Source organism: Cinclus cinclus, chromosome 5 (genome assembly GCF_963662255.1).
Source record: "Cinclus cinclus chromosome 5, bCinCin1.1, whole genome shotgun sequence".
In the NCBI taxonomy this organism is placed as follows: domain Eukaryota; kingdom Metazoa; phylum Chordata; class Aves; order Passeriformes; family Cinclidae; genus Cinclus; species Cinclus cinclus.
Window position 1 is genome coordinate 362,526 of NC_085050.1, and position 14,638 is coordinate 377,163.

General features: G+C 42.4%; 1 protein-coding gene across 1 annotated transcript in view; it reads left to right on the forward strand.

The window, feature by feature from the left end:
* The window catches only part of ATRN (attractin), a 141,030-nt gene that overhangs the window by 80,712 nt on the left and 45,680 nt on the right, over positions 1 to 14,638 (forward strand). The window contains exons 22-24 of the mRNA XM_062493856.1: positions 891 to 985; positions 1,882 to 1,960; positions 2,338 to 2,495. Coding sequence (XP_062349840.1) covers positions 891 to 985; positions 1,882 to 1,960; positions 2,338 to 2,495 — 332 coding nt within the window. The remainder of the gene's footprint in view (positions 1 to 890; positions 986 to 1,881; positions 1,961 to 2,337; positions 2,496 to 14,638) is intronic.

Below are 14,638 nucleotides of genomic sequence, written 5' to 3' on the forward strand. Positions count from 1 at the left end.
GTATAAGAATGACCAAATTCCTTGCTGACATGGCAGGGATAGTTAAATGGGCAAAAAGTGGGGAAAGTCAAAACTTTCCAGCTCTTAGAGGAAGAACCTTATGTTGTCCAGATCCAGTCTTGCCTGGTTTCATTTTCTGTTCCTTCGTGCTGTGTTGTGGATTGACACCTGCAGCTTGTGTGACTTGTGTCCGTCCAATGAGGGGTCACCAGGAGGCAGTAAAACAGCACCTGGTGTATCAACTCCTGCTCATTACTGCTTGGAATATCTCTGCATGACTTCAGGAATAATAGTGTACTTTAATGGAAGGGTACTGAGGTGGGTGAGTGCATCCCCACCAGCTTGGGCACATGGGAGCAGGGAAGGACAGACAGACCAAAGGCTGCTCCTGGCATGCCTGGCTGGGATGTGTCCTGAAGCAGGATGGCAGCTGGTTCTTCACCAACCAGCTGCTCTGTAGAACCTCTCCCAGGAAAATATGCTGGTGTGCAGAAACCTGGAATGAGGGGAACCATTGTCCCCTTCCAAGTGGGAATTACACAGCTGCTGAATTTTTCTGCTATTCCCTTAGATCACAGAGATATTGCAGGCTGGAAAAGTAAATCTTTTGGCATGTTTCTTACAGTGTATAGGTAGGAATATTGATTTAGATCAAGGCTGGAGGCTGTTGCCTGGCAAGTATAAGTCACTCTCTTCCTCCTCTAGGCTCAGCTCCCAGAGTTTTTTGTTCCTTATGTGGGATCATATGTAGGTTGGAGTAATTTGTAGCAGTGTCATGGCAGTGTCATGTCCTAGCTGTCCAAGAAACCCTTCAGTGACATCATGCCTTCCTTTACAGAAGTTATTTTATTCCAGGTGATAGGATAACTGTCTCCCTGCATTCCTTACAGATACCCTTCTCATTGACTATCAGTTTACCTTCAGCCTTTCCCAGGAGGACGATCGTTATTACACTGCAATCAACTTTGTAGCAACACCTGAAGAGGTACATTTTCTATTTCCCCTTTTAACTTTGTCCTTTGTCTCTCTTGGCTCTGGAGGCAATGAATTTTTACAGTTCTGCCGGTCTTTAGGTTTAGTCTTGTGATAAGGAAGGTGTGTCCTGCTCCATTGAGCAATCAAAGATTTTGACCTTTGCTTTGCTGTGCAGTCCCAAATCATCACAGGAAAATTTCATAAAGAATCACATTTGATTCTTTCCAGTTGTTGGACCAACCTCTGGGCAGTTCTAGCTTTTTTGGAAGTCACAGAACAGTTTGGGTTGGGAGGGACTTTAAAGCTCATCCTGCTCCAAACCCCTGCCATGGCAGGGACACCTCCCACTGTCCCAGGTGCTCCAGCCCCAGTGTCCAACCTGGCCTTGGGCACTGCCAGGGATCCAGGGGCAGGGATCCTTCTGGGCACCCTGTGCCAGGGCCTGCCCACCCTCCCAGGGAACAATTCCTAATTCCCAATATCCCCTCCATCCCTGTCCCCTGGCAATAGAAGCCATTCCCTGTGTCCTGTCCCTCCATGTCTTGTCCCCAGTCCCTCTCCAGCTCTCCTGGAGCCCCTTCAGGTACTTCTCCTCCTCAGGCTAAACAATCCCAGCTCTCTCAGCCTGTCTCCAGAGCAGTGATGTTATGCTGGTTTTCATCCATATCTTGTGTCTCAGTTCTTCCTGTGATATTCCATACACATAACTTCTTTATCCTTTGTTATATATTCCTTGGGAAGAATATTTCGTTCAGAAAATATAGTATATCATTTTAGCTTGATGTATTTTCTTTATATAAGTGACAAATTTCAAGATAATTTTTTTGTAGCAACAATTTCATAGGAAACAGTACAGTAAAATTGCTTATCCTAAAAATGGGGTTTCTTTTCTATTTCTTCATTTAGCAAAACAGAGACCTGGACATGTTCATCAACGCATCTAAAAACTTCAACCTCAACATTACTTGGTCCACAAGTTTTGCAGGTAAATTGAGGATGATCTAAGCAACTCAGGAGCTTCTTTCATTTATCAGTTTCTGAAAAAGGCAAATTTAATTGGGAAAACTTGGGAAGTTTTTAACCTATGTACTTTTTGCATACTGTTCGTAAATTGTCAGCCTGAGAGGTGAAGTAAAATATTTAAAAACCTTATGTTTTCAACTTTATTAGTGTTTTCTGTAAACACTAAAAGTGCAAATTTGGTTTTTAACAATGCAACATGTTGGCATACAGTGATTTTGATAGTGCAGTGCAGCTTAACATAGTTTTGAATGAGTAGTTAATTTTTAAAAAGTTGTATCTAGGATGTTTTGTCCTTTTGTTTGTTTTCTTAAATAGACTTCTTGCTATTCCTTACAACAGCTGGTACTCAGGCTGGGGAGGAAATTCCAGTTGTTTCCAGAACCAATGTAAAAGAGTACAAGGACAGTTTCTCCAATGAGAAATTTGATTTCCGCAACAACCCGAACATCACGTTCTTTGTTTACGTCAGCAATTTCACCTGGCCCATAAAAATACAGGTAAGAGCTGCTAATAGATGTCAGATTTTTTTAAAGGTGCTTTTTTTTATTTCTCTTAAGAGCTGTGGTAGTTTGCTGTGCCTGCAGTTGTCCAAGCTGAACCAACCTGGTGTAATCCCAGAGTAGACAGAGTTTGATGTTCCTGGGTAAGAGGAAGAAGGTGTGAGACATCTTCTGGTGTTGTCTCAGGCCAGTGGATCTGAAGATGTGCTGTGAAATAAAGAGAGGGACTCATTTATTAACAGGGCTGTGTTTGATGAGATGTCTGACTTCAAATGTGCAGATATTGATGGTGCAGAAAAAGACTGATAAAGCTGAAAATAAAGCCTGGAAAGAGCAGACAGAGGAAATGCTTTAGTAGCTCTTTAGTGCCTGGTACTCCAAAGGCACAGCTCAAGCCCCCCCCTGCCCCTTCCTCCTGCTGCTGCCTCAGGCTGGTGGCAGGTGCAGGACAAGAAGCTCATCCTTTCCCTTTATTCAGGGCAGTTGGTTGGCAGGCAGTGGTGATGGAGCTGGTGCAGGAGAAGCAGTGGATGAAGCTTGGTGGTCATAAAATCAGACAGAATCACTCTGTGATTGAAAAACAGATTCAGCAGCTGCTGAGGCAGCTCACAATTCAGAGCAACCTCGGCCACCTTCTTGCAGTGGGCTGGGCAAGTATCAGCTCACTGTGTGCTCAGAATGATGTGGGTGTTTGAAAGACAAAATGCTTCGAGGTCTGGAACAGAGATCATGGAATGGTTTAGGTTGGAAGGGACTTTAAACATCTCATTCCACCTGCTGCCATGGGTCGGGGCAGCTTTCACCAGCCCAGCTTGCCCCAAGCCCTGTCCAGCCTTGAGCAGTTACAGGGATGGCATAGTCACAGATCTCAGATAAAGCTTGGCATATTTGAATTCTGCCTTATTTAAGAAACTTGGTCAAATATGGGAACTCAAATTCTTCCATCTTCACCCTGGTTCATGCAATTGTTTTGTGAAAGCTGACACTTCACATTAATGTACTTGGTATTTCAAATATATTGGTCAGGCAAACTCACTCTTTCAAAAAAATAATGCACAGGATAATAGTGAGCAAGAAAATGAGATCCACCTGGAAAAGAGGTCCTTAAGATATAGTGATATTTTTCCCGAATTTTTAAAAAAGTATTAGGAATGCTTGTGAAATTTGGGTTCTCCTAAAGACAGTGGGTTTTAATTACTTGGGAAACTTTCTCTTGTTGATTGCAAACTGAAGATTTGGCAGGTTGGCTTTGGGCTGTTTTTAATATCACAGTTTTGGTAATCAGTTTGCAGCTGGAGAGTTTTTACTTTATAAATTTGTAAAGTCTTAGTTTATTTTGAAGTCCTGATTTTTAAATATGGAGGAGTTGATGAGCTGCAATGTAAAATCATAATGTTATTGGATACTCAAGTAGCAGGTCCTAAACCTCCTAGTTTTCATGTAAGTGCTACTTGCAGGGGTAGTAGCATCTGTGTACAAAGGTGAGCACTTGTGCAACTATTTATTTAAATATCTGAGCTTCTCTTTCATCAAATTCATAATTGCAGGAGTCAGGAAAAGAATTATTTTTTTTAACCTTAGGGGTTATTTTGATTGATACTTGATTTTCCATGATCAGTGCTGGACTGCACCTTACCCTGATTTGTTTCTTTGTTATTTATTGCTGCGGAACTGAGTGTTAAGGATACAGCTGATTTGGTTTTTCTCTTGCCTCTCCTTAAAGCATCCTCTCTTCCCTTCCCTTCCTGGTTTCCTTTGCTTGTATGGTTGAAACATCTCGTGCTGCTTTGTTTTCATTTGCTGAGCAGTGGCACAGCTTGACTTCTGGCAGTTCTTATTTTCTCTCTCTACTTCTTGCTGGCTTTAAAGACATTGCTAATGAATCCTTTCCTCTCCTTAATACAAAGTCTCTTTAATTCATCCTCATGTCCCTTTTGAGGTTAGCTATGAGGATGCAGCTTTCAAATAGTTTTGCATCTTTGACCTGAGAGAAATATTTACATGGCAGCTTTCCCATCCTGATCTCCTTAGTCCACTTTTTTTCTGTTTTATTTCATTTCTCACAGTTAAAGAGTGAAGTTGGATTCTCTTAGAGCACTTAACCTCTCTTTATCCTTAATTTAATGTGAATGTGCTTGTATGCACTCAATCCAAGTTAATGTTTTATCACCACCTCTTCTTAATGTCTTTATTACTTGCCAAAACAAAGTGTAAAATAGCATCAGGTCTTATTCATTGAGACACAGTTTTTGTAAAGAAGTCTGGCAGTGACCAGCAATCAGTGGTCCATAGAATTTCTCTTAGTTTCCTCTTCAGTGCATGGCTAAAAACCAGGACTCACTGTGTCCTTTCAGGTCTTGTGCAGTCTGTTGTGATGGATTGAGTTTCCCTCAGTTGCAGTCTATGTTCCTACCTGTCCTTTCCATGCCCCAATTTCTTTTCATTTTTGTGAAGTAGTAGCTGTCTGTAATCTGTGTTCAATGTGATAAAATAGAAGCTAAATCATAGTACAAGTATTTGGGCAAAGATTTATTTAACAAATGCCCAGAGAAGCTGTGGCTGCTGCACCCCTGGAAGTGTTTGAGGCCAGGTTGGATGGGGCTTGGAGCACCCTGGGATAGTGGAGGTGTCCTTGCCCATGTCAGGGGGGTGGATTGAGACGAGCTTTAAGATCCCTTCCAACCCACCTCATTCTCTGATTCTGTGGTTTTAGGACTTCCTGCCCATCAGTCCTTGACTCATCCCATGCTGCATTCTTCTCAGGAATAGTTTTTATTCAGAGCTTTCCTTATCTCATTTGTTTTTCCAAGGGGTTCATCCCTGATTTCACTGCAGAAAAGTTCCTGTGCTGTTGGGATCAGTCCTTCAGGGCAAACTGGCTCGTTAATTAAAACTCCATGTTTTATGGGTAGAATGCAAACTGATCTCTTATCTCCTAGCTTGTCTCCTACAGTATTCCTCATTGCACTTCCACTATTAAACTGTTATGCAGCTACAGAACATGTTTCAATTTCCCTTTGGAAATTACACTGATTTTAATAGAGTATGTCAAAGTCAGGAAAAATGTGTTCCTGCCAAGCTGCTGGAAATTATTCTGTCCTCATGTGTGTGCATCACCTGGCAGCTCATGTATGTGTTTGGGCTGCTCCTGGGCAGTGCAGCATGCCCAACTCATATTTTTAGGGGTTTATTCTTTCTTTGACTATCTTGGTAAACTGTCATTGTGCATATACTCACTTGTCCTGGCTTATTTTCAATTTCAATACAATACATGTATTTAAACAGGAGTATTTATGTCTGTACAAAATCTTGTTACAGAAAACTTTATAAATCTAATTTTTATTCTACAATCCACCTTTTTTTGCCCGAAATATTACGAACTTTATCTTGAAGTCCTTGATATCTGTCTCCTATTCATTCTCTCTCCTTGCCTATTAAAGTCTGCATTTGGAAAGTAGAAATGCTTCTTTGTGTAAGAGATGGCTGTGTCCCTGCTAATGCTCAGTTCTGGCTCTTCTTTCCCCATCTTGCTCCACCTCTTTTTCATACCATTTCAGTTCATTTCTTTTTCAGATATATTGGTTTAGGATGTCTTTCCCTGCCTGGTTAATAACTTAAAATGATTATTCAGTAAAAGAACTAAAGCAGCAAAATGCAGAAAGCTTTCTAAGTACAGCAGTCCTCTTCCTAATTCCTCCTTTCTGAGCAGTTGCATGAAGGAGACCTTCCTTAAAGCCTTACCTTGCTAAGCTTTCCTGAAAAACCAGGGTAAGGTCTTGTGAACAGAGTCTGGATATTTCCATTCTCTCTGCTTTGGGAGCTCACTGTTGCTGCAAACACTGGACACACGGAATTTTGAAGCATTTAGCGAACCCTAACTGTTCACCTTCCTCTCTTCAGCTTTCCTCTAAATATTCCCTGTCTTTCCCCAAACTGGGAGTGCACCCTTTAGGAAAGGACGCTAGTGGGCATTGGAAGGTTGAGGGTTTTTATCACTTATATAAATGTTATTGTAATCTCTTCCTCTTTGCATAATCTTCATTGTGAGTTTGCTTTGTTGTTCTTTTCAAATTAAGCTCAGAGTAGAAGAGAGGCATTGGCTATAAGTAATCAGCAATTAGCACATTAACAGTAACAAAACAATAGCACAGTAAGAAGTGAAGGAATTCAATGCAGAAACTTTCTCTTCATGGGTTTCTGTCCATGCAAAGTCAGCTGACTCTGAGGTGAAACTGCAGTTCTGGAGCTGACAAGCAGCTCATGGGGAGAATTTGAAACTCTCTTCGATACCTGTGTAAATGTCAACAGGTTTTAACACTGTTTGAACTTGTATGTATTTACCTGGGGCTGAGTCCACTGAGTGTACCCCCTCCAGAGTGTACAGGGGGATGAAAATTTGATCTACTAATACAAGAAACTCTTCCCTGCCAGTGAGCTTTATGTTTTGTCACAATTTACTGCTCATGGTGTTTGCTACCACTCACTAAATAGAAATCAGTGCTTTAGTCTTGTTTCATACCCAAACTGTTGTTTATATTCACTGACATTCTGTCCCATTTGATATTTGATTTTTTTCCTCTCAGGTTTCAAGCATCTTGCATTGATCTCTGCGTTCTGAGAATGTGTAAGACTTTTAGGAGCTGATTAAGGCAAAACCAATTTGTAATTGTATCATTAGCTGGCAATTACCTCCCCTCTTTCCTTTGTGTTGGTTGAAGGATTTTGATTTGAACACACTTAAATATTAATTATGAACCAAATGCTTCAAGAAACGAAAAGAGAAGAAGGAATTTTGCAGCCTTTGCATACAAAATGTACCATTTGCAAAATCTCATTAGGTATTCACTATGTATAATTTTCTTGTCAAATTGTTGTTGTGTTGGGCTTCAAAAAGTGCCACTGTGACTGCACAGCATCACTGCACGTGCAGCGTGGTGGAGGTTGCAGCATTGTATAGCTCCCACTGTTTGAAGAGCATTTGAGAACCAGGGGAAATGTTCAACTCACTGAAATTGTTGCTTTCCACTCAGATTTTATAAGGGCTGTAATGGAAAAATAGCTAAAATTGCCTCTGCGGCCTTCAGTTCTAGTTTCTCAAACATTATTCTGGTTTCCTCTACTTGACTTATTTCAGGATGGTCTATCTATATAGTCTCCTTTCTATCTTTATCACTTTATACACAGATAGCTCATGGAACAAACAGGATTGGAGGGACCTTAAAGACAATCTGTGGATTGCTTAACTCAGTCACATCATGTGTTGTCATAATGATTCTATCTCTAAACATGCTGTTTACCCTGATAGGAAGGCACTGGTGAACACACTCAAAATGCTGCATTGCTTTGTGGTTCCTCTGTTGAAAGGGTGAGTGGTGAGCTGAAAGGTGGAAACAATTCATGGCCCTTCAGTGGATTGCAGCTGGCACAGGAGGTGTCAGGTGGTCACGTGCAGACACTGTCCCTATTGGGAGGCCTGGAAATTGAGGACAGGCTCAAATGTGCTGTGATTAAAGTAGAATTTGGTCTGTGGTGCTTTCTTTTGGTAATGATCCAAGTGGCTGTCACAGGTGACTGTGTCTGGAGTGGCACGCAGAATCCTGGAACCACAGATGGGTTTGGATTGGAAGGGACCTTAAAGACCCTCTCATTCAAATCCCCGTCATGGGCAGGGATACCTTCCACGACCCCAGGGTGCTCCAAGCCCCATCCAGCCTGGCCTGGTACAATTCCAGGGATGGGGCAATCACAGCTTCTCAGGGCTACTTGTGCCATGGCCTCACAGGGAGGAATTTCAAATCTCATCTAACCCTTCCTTCTGGCACTCGGAAACCATTCCCCCCAGTCCTGAAACTCCATGCCTTGTCCCAGGTCCCTTTCCAGCTCTCCTGGAGCCCCTTTAGGCCCTGGGAGGGGCTATAAGGTCATCCCAGAGCCTTCTCTTTCCAGGCTGACCTCCCCCAGCTCTCCCAGCCTGGCTCCACTGGAGAAATCCAGGTGTCACAGCCCCAGCTGCTCTGTACAGATCCATTGCAGGTACCATCCCCAGGAATGAGATGTCAGCCATTAGCTCAGGTGCTCTTTAATGAACCCCTTCCTTTGGGGCCTTCCCTCTCTGCCTTCTGTTGCTTTTCTTAAATTCGCATTGCCAGGATGACTGCATCCAACTTCGGAAGGAAAATGCTCATTTTAGTGCTCCAGTGAAGAGCTGCAGTGCTGCATGAAGTGAGATTTCTGATAGATGTGGGGGTATGACTGTGCTCCCGTTAAACCTTTCTTGGAATCAAGTGCCTTGTGTGTTAGACCTGTGACTACTAATCTTTTTAAGACATTTTCTTCTGTCCTGAGTTGTTTTAAGGGAATAGCGGAAGTTCTGTTGTTTCACAGGCATCAAAAGACTTCTTTGCCTCTCTCTGCAACCCAAGGGTTTCCCAAAGTGTTACAGTTACTAATTGCCTCCTTTGACCTGGGAGCAGTTCCCACTGGTTTCCAGTGATACGCTGAAAATGTCTGTAGGGATGAAGGAGAGCAAGCTCCCTTCACATCTCTTCGGCATAGCAGGGCTGGCAATGATGTTGGAAATGGGACTTTTCCTTCTCCATTTCCTGTCTTAGGATGTAGGCAAAGTTCATATGGAGCCATCTGGTATCAGCTGCATTTTGGAGTCAAGATGAATTATACACTAGACTGAGATTCAGCTGAAGGATGGCTCTTGCTTTTTCTTATGCTGAACATGGCTATTGAAATTGGAAATATTAGCCAGTGTTTTGCAAGCTGTCAGGAACTGCATTTTTAAGAAGACTCCACAATCGTCAAAGCTCTAGCTCTGAACTTTATCATTGTTTATTTCAATATTTCATTGCTGTTGTGTCCTCCAGTATGTAAATATTGAAACCTTCTGAAATTCTCATTTTTCAAAGTAAAGCTCCTTCATTAAAGCAGTTTTGATTTGAAATTATTCTTCTAATGCCTTTCCCCATCACCCTGCTAGTATTATTGGCAACATTCCCCCTAAAACAGACAGTCTGCATTAGCAAGAATCTTAATACCACTTTCAGTTAGGCTTTAATTTTACATGCCATTCATGTTTAGTGTAGTTCAGGAAGCATTTGTTTTCTTCCAGAGATAAATGATGGAAGACACTGCTACAGCCAAGGAAAGCTGTGGGGTACCCCTTACCCTGCCGGGTGAGGAGGGGCCCAAAACAGAGCTGGAGGAACAGCAGATCTCACACATTCCTTTTATTTTAGGCTTTTAGCCTCTTTCAGGGGGTGTGATCATTGCCATCAGTGATGCGCTCTGCATTTCCCTCTTTGAGGTTTACAGCCTGACTAAAAGGCTTTGATAATACATGGAAAAAGAATGAGTGAAGAAACCATCCACAGTTAAAAAGCAGGGCCTGAACTGTCTCTAATGCTTTGATTCCTCTCTGGAAGAAGCATTAGCTATTTGATACAGGATATAAATAACCCCTGAGGGCTGGATATGGCCCGTGGAGCTTTCCAGTCTTTCTCTAAATTAGTGTCATTCTCAAATCAAAGGTGACAGGCCCACTGAATGAGAGCTCTCGGTGAGGGCAGACAAGAAGTGTCCTTGTTGTTGGCCAAAGAGAGTAAAACACATTCAGACACGTAGGGATTGCTTTGATAAAAAAATTGTGTAGGCTTGAAGTTGCAGTGAGGTTGCTGATCTGGACAGCTTTCCTGCCAGGTCCTTATGTGCCTCGTGCATATTTAACAAGGAAGAGATGTAAGTGCAGAGATAAAATACTCCTCAACTTTCTAGGATCCTTTATTCAGAAAATGTTCTTTTTTGGTGTTGCTTCTGAAAGCGTTGTAATGCCAAATTTCTTTGCTAATGATGTTCCTTGCCTTTCTTTAGCTATAACTGCAGGTGCTTTTGAGCCTCTCTCCCTGCATCTCTCTCTCCATGTGAAAGGTTTTCTTGCAACCCAACAATGAAATGTAAATCAATTTGTTAATCTGATGAAATTTGCTGTTTAATGTAATTACTTTTGAAGACATGCAATTACATGATGATTTTTCAGAACAGGCAAACTGACATCTACTGTGGGATGGAAAGATTTGAAACAGAACAGTTAAATGGTCCTTCAAAACATGAAACAGCTGTTGTTTTATCTGCTCCTGCCACCTTATTTTTGGCATCAACCGATGACATTTTTCTCTTTTTAGAAGTTGTTCCCTTTTCAATTAAGTAATACTTTTGCTAGCACCTTCTTAAATCTTTAAAAAGGAGGATTTCTCTCACAGGCAGTTAATCCTTGGTGGGATGTGGTGCCACTTCAGTCCTCTTTACAGGAGGCTGTAGAATCAGCAACCCTGAAAATTGTTCATGCCAAACTTTTCCAGGTGCTGTGTTGGGGGGGCAGGAGGGGTGGGATTTTTCTGTGAGATTCATAGAATGGTTTGGGTTGGAAAGGAGGTGAAGGAGCAGCTCATTCCACCCGTGCCATGGCAGGGACACCTCCCACTGTCGCAGGCTGCTCCAAGCCGCAGTGCCCAGCCTGGCCGTGGGCACTGCCAGGGATCCAGAGGCAGCCACAGCTGCTCTGGGAATTCCAGCCCAGCCCTGCCCCACCCTCCCAGGCAGGAATTCCTTCCCAAGATCCCATCCAGCCCTGCCCTCTGGCAGTGGGAAGCCTTTCCCTGTGTCCTGTCCCTCCATGCCTTGTCCCAATTCCCCCTCCAGCTCTCCTGGAGCCCCTTCAGGCCCTGCAAGGGGCAACCAATAAAATTCTGGGGTTTTGCATCTGAAGCTTGGGATTTCTTGGGAAGGACTGTAGTGACTCGCATAACTTTTGTGAGGTTTATTGTAATATCTTTCTACAGCCCTGAAAGTCTTTTTGAATGCCCGTTGCAAAACTTGAGCTGCATAAATAAGAGAAGTTATAGGTTAGCAGAGAGAGACAATCTGCAATTCAGATTTAATAATACCAGGAGCATTTCCTGGGTTGTGTTTTATTGAGATCTGATAGTGACATATGTATTTATTGCCTTAATTTTAAGGAAGCTGATTTTTTTTCTCTTTTCAAATGTGGGGCTGGAAAATATATAAGAAATCACAGAATTAATTTTCTATGGAAGCGAAGTCTGAATCAGGCATTAATTTCTTCTGTGTGAGGTTGTTTGAAGTTGCTGTATTTCTGTGATGAATAACTCCTGAAAACACCATAATCCACCACAATGTAAATATAGACCTCAAATTCAAATATATTTCAGAAAATGAGTGCTGTGAGCCATTGCTGGGGAGCCAAAAGAGCGAGGTACTTTTCTTTATACAAAAGCTTATTTAAAGAGTCAAAGAATAGTGAGCAGAGCTAATGAAGGGGAGAAAAGTGTATTGGCAGTAAAATAGAAGAAGTGCAACAGTGGATGTAGCCTGGCTAAACCACAGAGGAAGGTATATCCAGAGCTAAGAGAAGGTGAGAAACCCCAAAGCCTGTGGCTGGTTTAGCTCAGAAACACCAGGCCAGAGACACCAGCACTCCACTTACAGCTCTCAGCTGACTGTGCAGGGCTGCTTTTGCGAAACAAAAAACATCCCTGGAATGTCCTGAGAACTTCTTTTTCTCTCACATATTTTCCTGACTTTGTGTTATTAAGATTTTGACCTTTTTTTTTTTTTTTTTTTTTTTTTAAATTGTATTGACAAATGTTGCTCACAGCAGTGTTGGCAAGGAAGAGCTGAGGTCAGGCAGGGTAGTACTGTCACAGTCCTGTATGGGAATAAATTTCTGGGATGATTGGGGTTTTCATAGAGCTGAAAATTGGTTCTCTCCTAAATTATTTATTTTGAGTTGTAAGTGTCATGTATAGTTACTTCTTTAACCAGTCTGTTTTGCATGCAAGATTAGCACCATCCACCTTCCCACACCCAGACCCAAAGTATCAATAAATTACAATAGTATTTTCACTGAGGATTGAAGCAAATTCCATCAATTGATTTGTCACTTCAGTATTTTACTGGGAAATTCTTCATGACAAAAGAGTGAATTACATGTTCTAGAAATCCTTTGGTGAGAGGCAGTGACTACCTGGACTTTTAAATACAAATATAAGAGCTTATGGAGAGGCTGTTCATTCTGCCCTACCCAGCATGGTTATTTTTTTCATGTTAAGATTACCTGAACACCAAATCATAGCTAAGGCTTTTGACAGAAAAACCTGTGATGAATAAAACAGCCCAGCCCTATGATTCTGATTTAATATCTCTTTCATGTTCTGGTGCTATGTGGTTTAAAGTAAATTTGGGGAGTTTGAATTACTACCACTTCAGGTCATGATGTGACACCCGGTCTGAGACAACTTGTGGCTTCAGTGTTGTGTAATAATGTGAAGATGTTGTCATTCAAATGTATTCTAAATTTATTTATATAAATACATATTTAGTTTGGGTCTGGAACTAGATAATCTTTAAGGTCCCTTCCAAACCAAACCATTCTATGATTCTACATGCAATATGTATAAATACATATACTCTTATTTTACTGCTTTATTAAATATGAGATTTCTGCAGCTGGCATATTACAGGATGTCTTGCTGCAGGTTGATAAACATGTTAAATTTCTCATCCAGTATGATCCTTGGAATTCACAGCCTCCTCAGGGAAGGAGACAGAGCTGCTTTTCCCCATTAATGGCACTGTAACTCTGAACTCTGTCTTGCATTTTTTCCCTGATTTGTCTGGTCAGAAATTATGCAAGACAGAAGGTTTTGCCTGTTTCCATCTGTCAGCTGTATTGAAGCCTAGAAAAATAAACTTGCAAATGTTGCTTTAGCTGTTTTATACTTTTTATTCTTGATTCCCTCTTGTGTACTTACATCACCTGCTCTTTAGGAAAACAACTGTTCTATTCCTTTTAAGTTCAGTAGACTGTAAAGCTCATTTTTAGTTGACTTTGAGGGTCTGAATGAGAGTTGGAGCTGTTACGTGCTAAAGTTTTAATGTTTTCCATGCTGAAACTCCCCAGCAATAGTTGGCATACTGCCGAATGTAACCGAGCCTGCACGCAGATGGTGTCAGAGCTCTGCTGGGCACAAAGCCAGGAACAGGATCCTTCCTTCCCAAATGCATCCACACTGCAGTGCCTGGGACTGGAGGGAGGTGTTGAGGACTTCAGAATTTGAGAGGATTGGAGTTTTTTCCTGCTGGTGACTTTTCTTCTGTCTCAACGTTTAGGATCTTTATTTTTAACCACTTTTTCCAGGCACCTCAGAGCTTCCTTGTCTCCAGAATAATTGTTGCAATTGCAGGATCACAGAATTATTTATGTTGGAAAACCCTCAGACCATGGAGCTCAGCTGTTCCCCAGCACAGCCAAGGCCACCAGTGACCCATGTCCCCAAGTGCCACGTCCACAGGGCTGTTAAATCCCTTTAGGGAGAGGTGCTTCTTCACCTTGGGCAGCTGTGCCAGGGCAGGACAGCCCTTTTCCAGGAAGGAATTTCCCAATTTCCACCCTGACCTCCCCTGGCCCAGCCTGAGGCCGTTCCCTCTCCTCCTGTCCCTGTTCCCTGGGAGCAGATCCCAAATCCCCCTGGCTGTCCCCTCCTGTCAGGGAGTTGTGCAGAGCCATAAGGTCCCCCCTGAGCCTCCTTTTCTCCAGGCTGAGCCCCTTCCCAGCTCCCTCAGGAATTCTCCAGCCTCTTTCCCAGCTCCCTCAGGAATTCTCCAGCCTCTTTCCCAGCTCCCTTAGGAATTCTCCAGCCCCTTTCCCAGCTCTGTTCCCTTCCCCAGGCATGCTCCAGCCTCTCGATGTCTCTCCTCTTCTAAGTGGCCTGAAAGAACTGAGAAGTTCAGAGGATTCAGGAGTAATCACTGAGGATTGAGAAGAACTGAGTTTTTTTCTGGCCCTGCCTTGGCTTTCTTGGGGTGTGTTTCTGTCGTGGGGAGGTGTGCAGGGTCTGAGCTGAGTTTGTTCAGTTACGAGACTTTCCAGAATTGTATTTCTTAGTACACTTTAAATTTAGATGAGCATCACAATTCAACCCCTGGCTGTTTATTGAACAAATACTTCTCATTTGTGAGATTTGTGTGATAATATCTGGGATGCAGTGAAATTTGGGACCACATCTTAAGCACTATTTTTAATTTACAGACAGTCATGCCTGTGTTCACTCAGC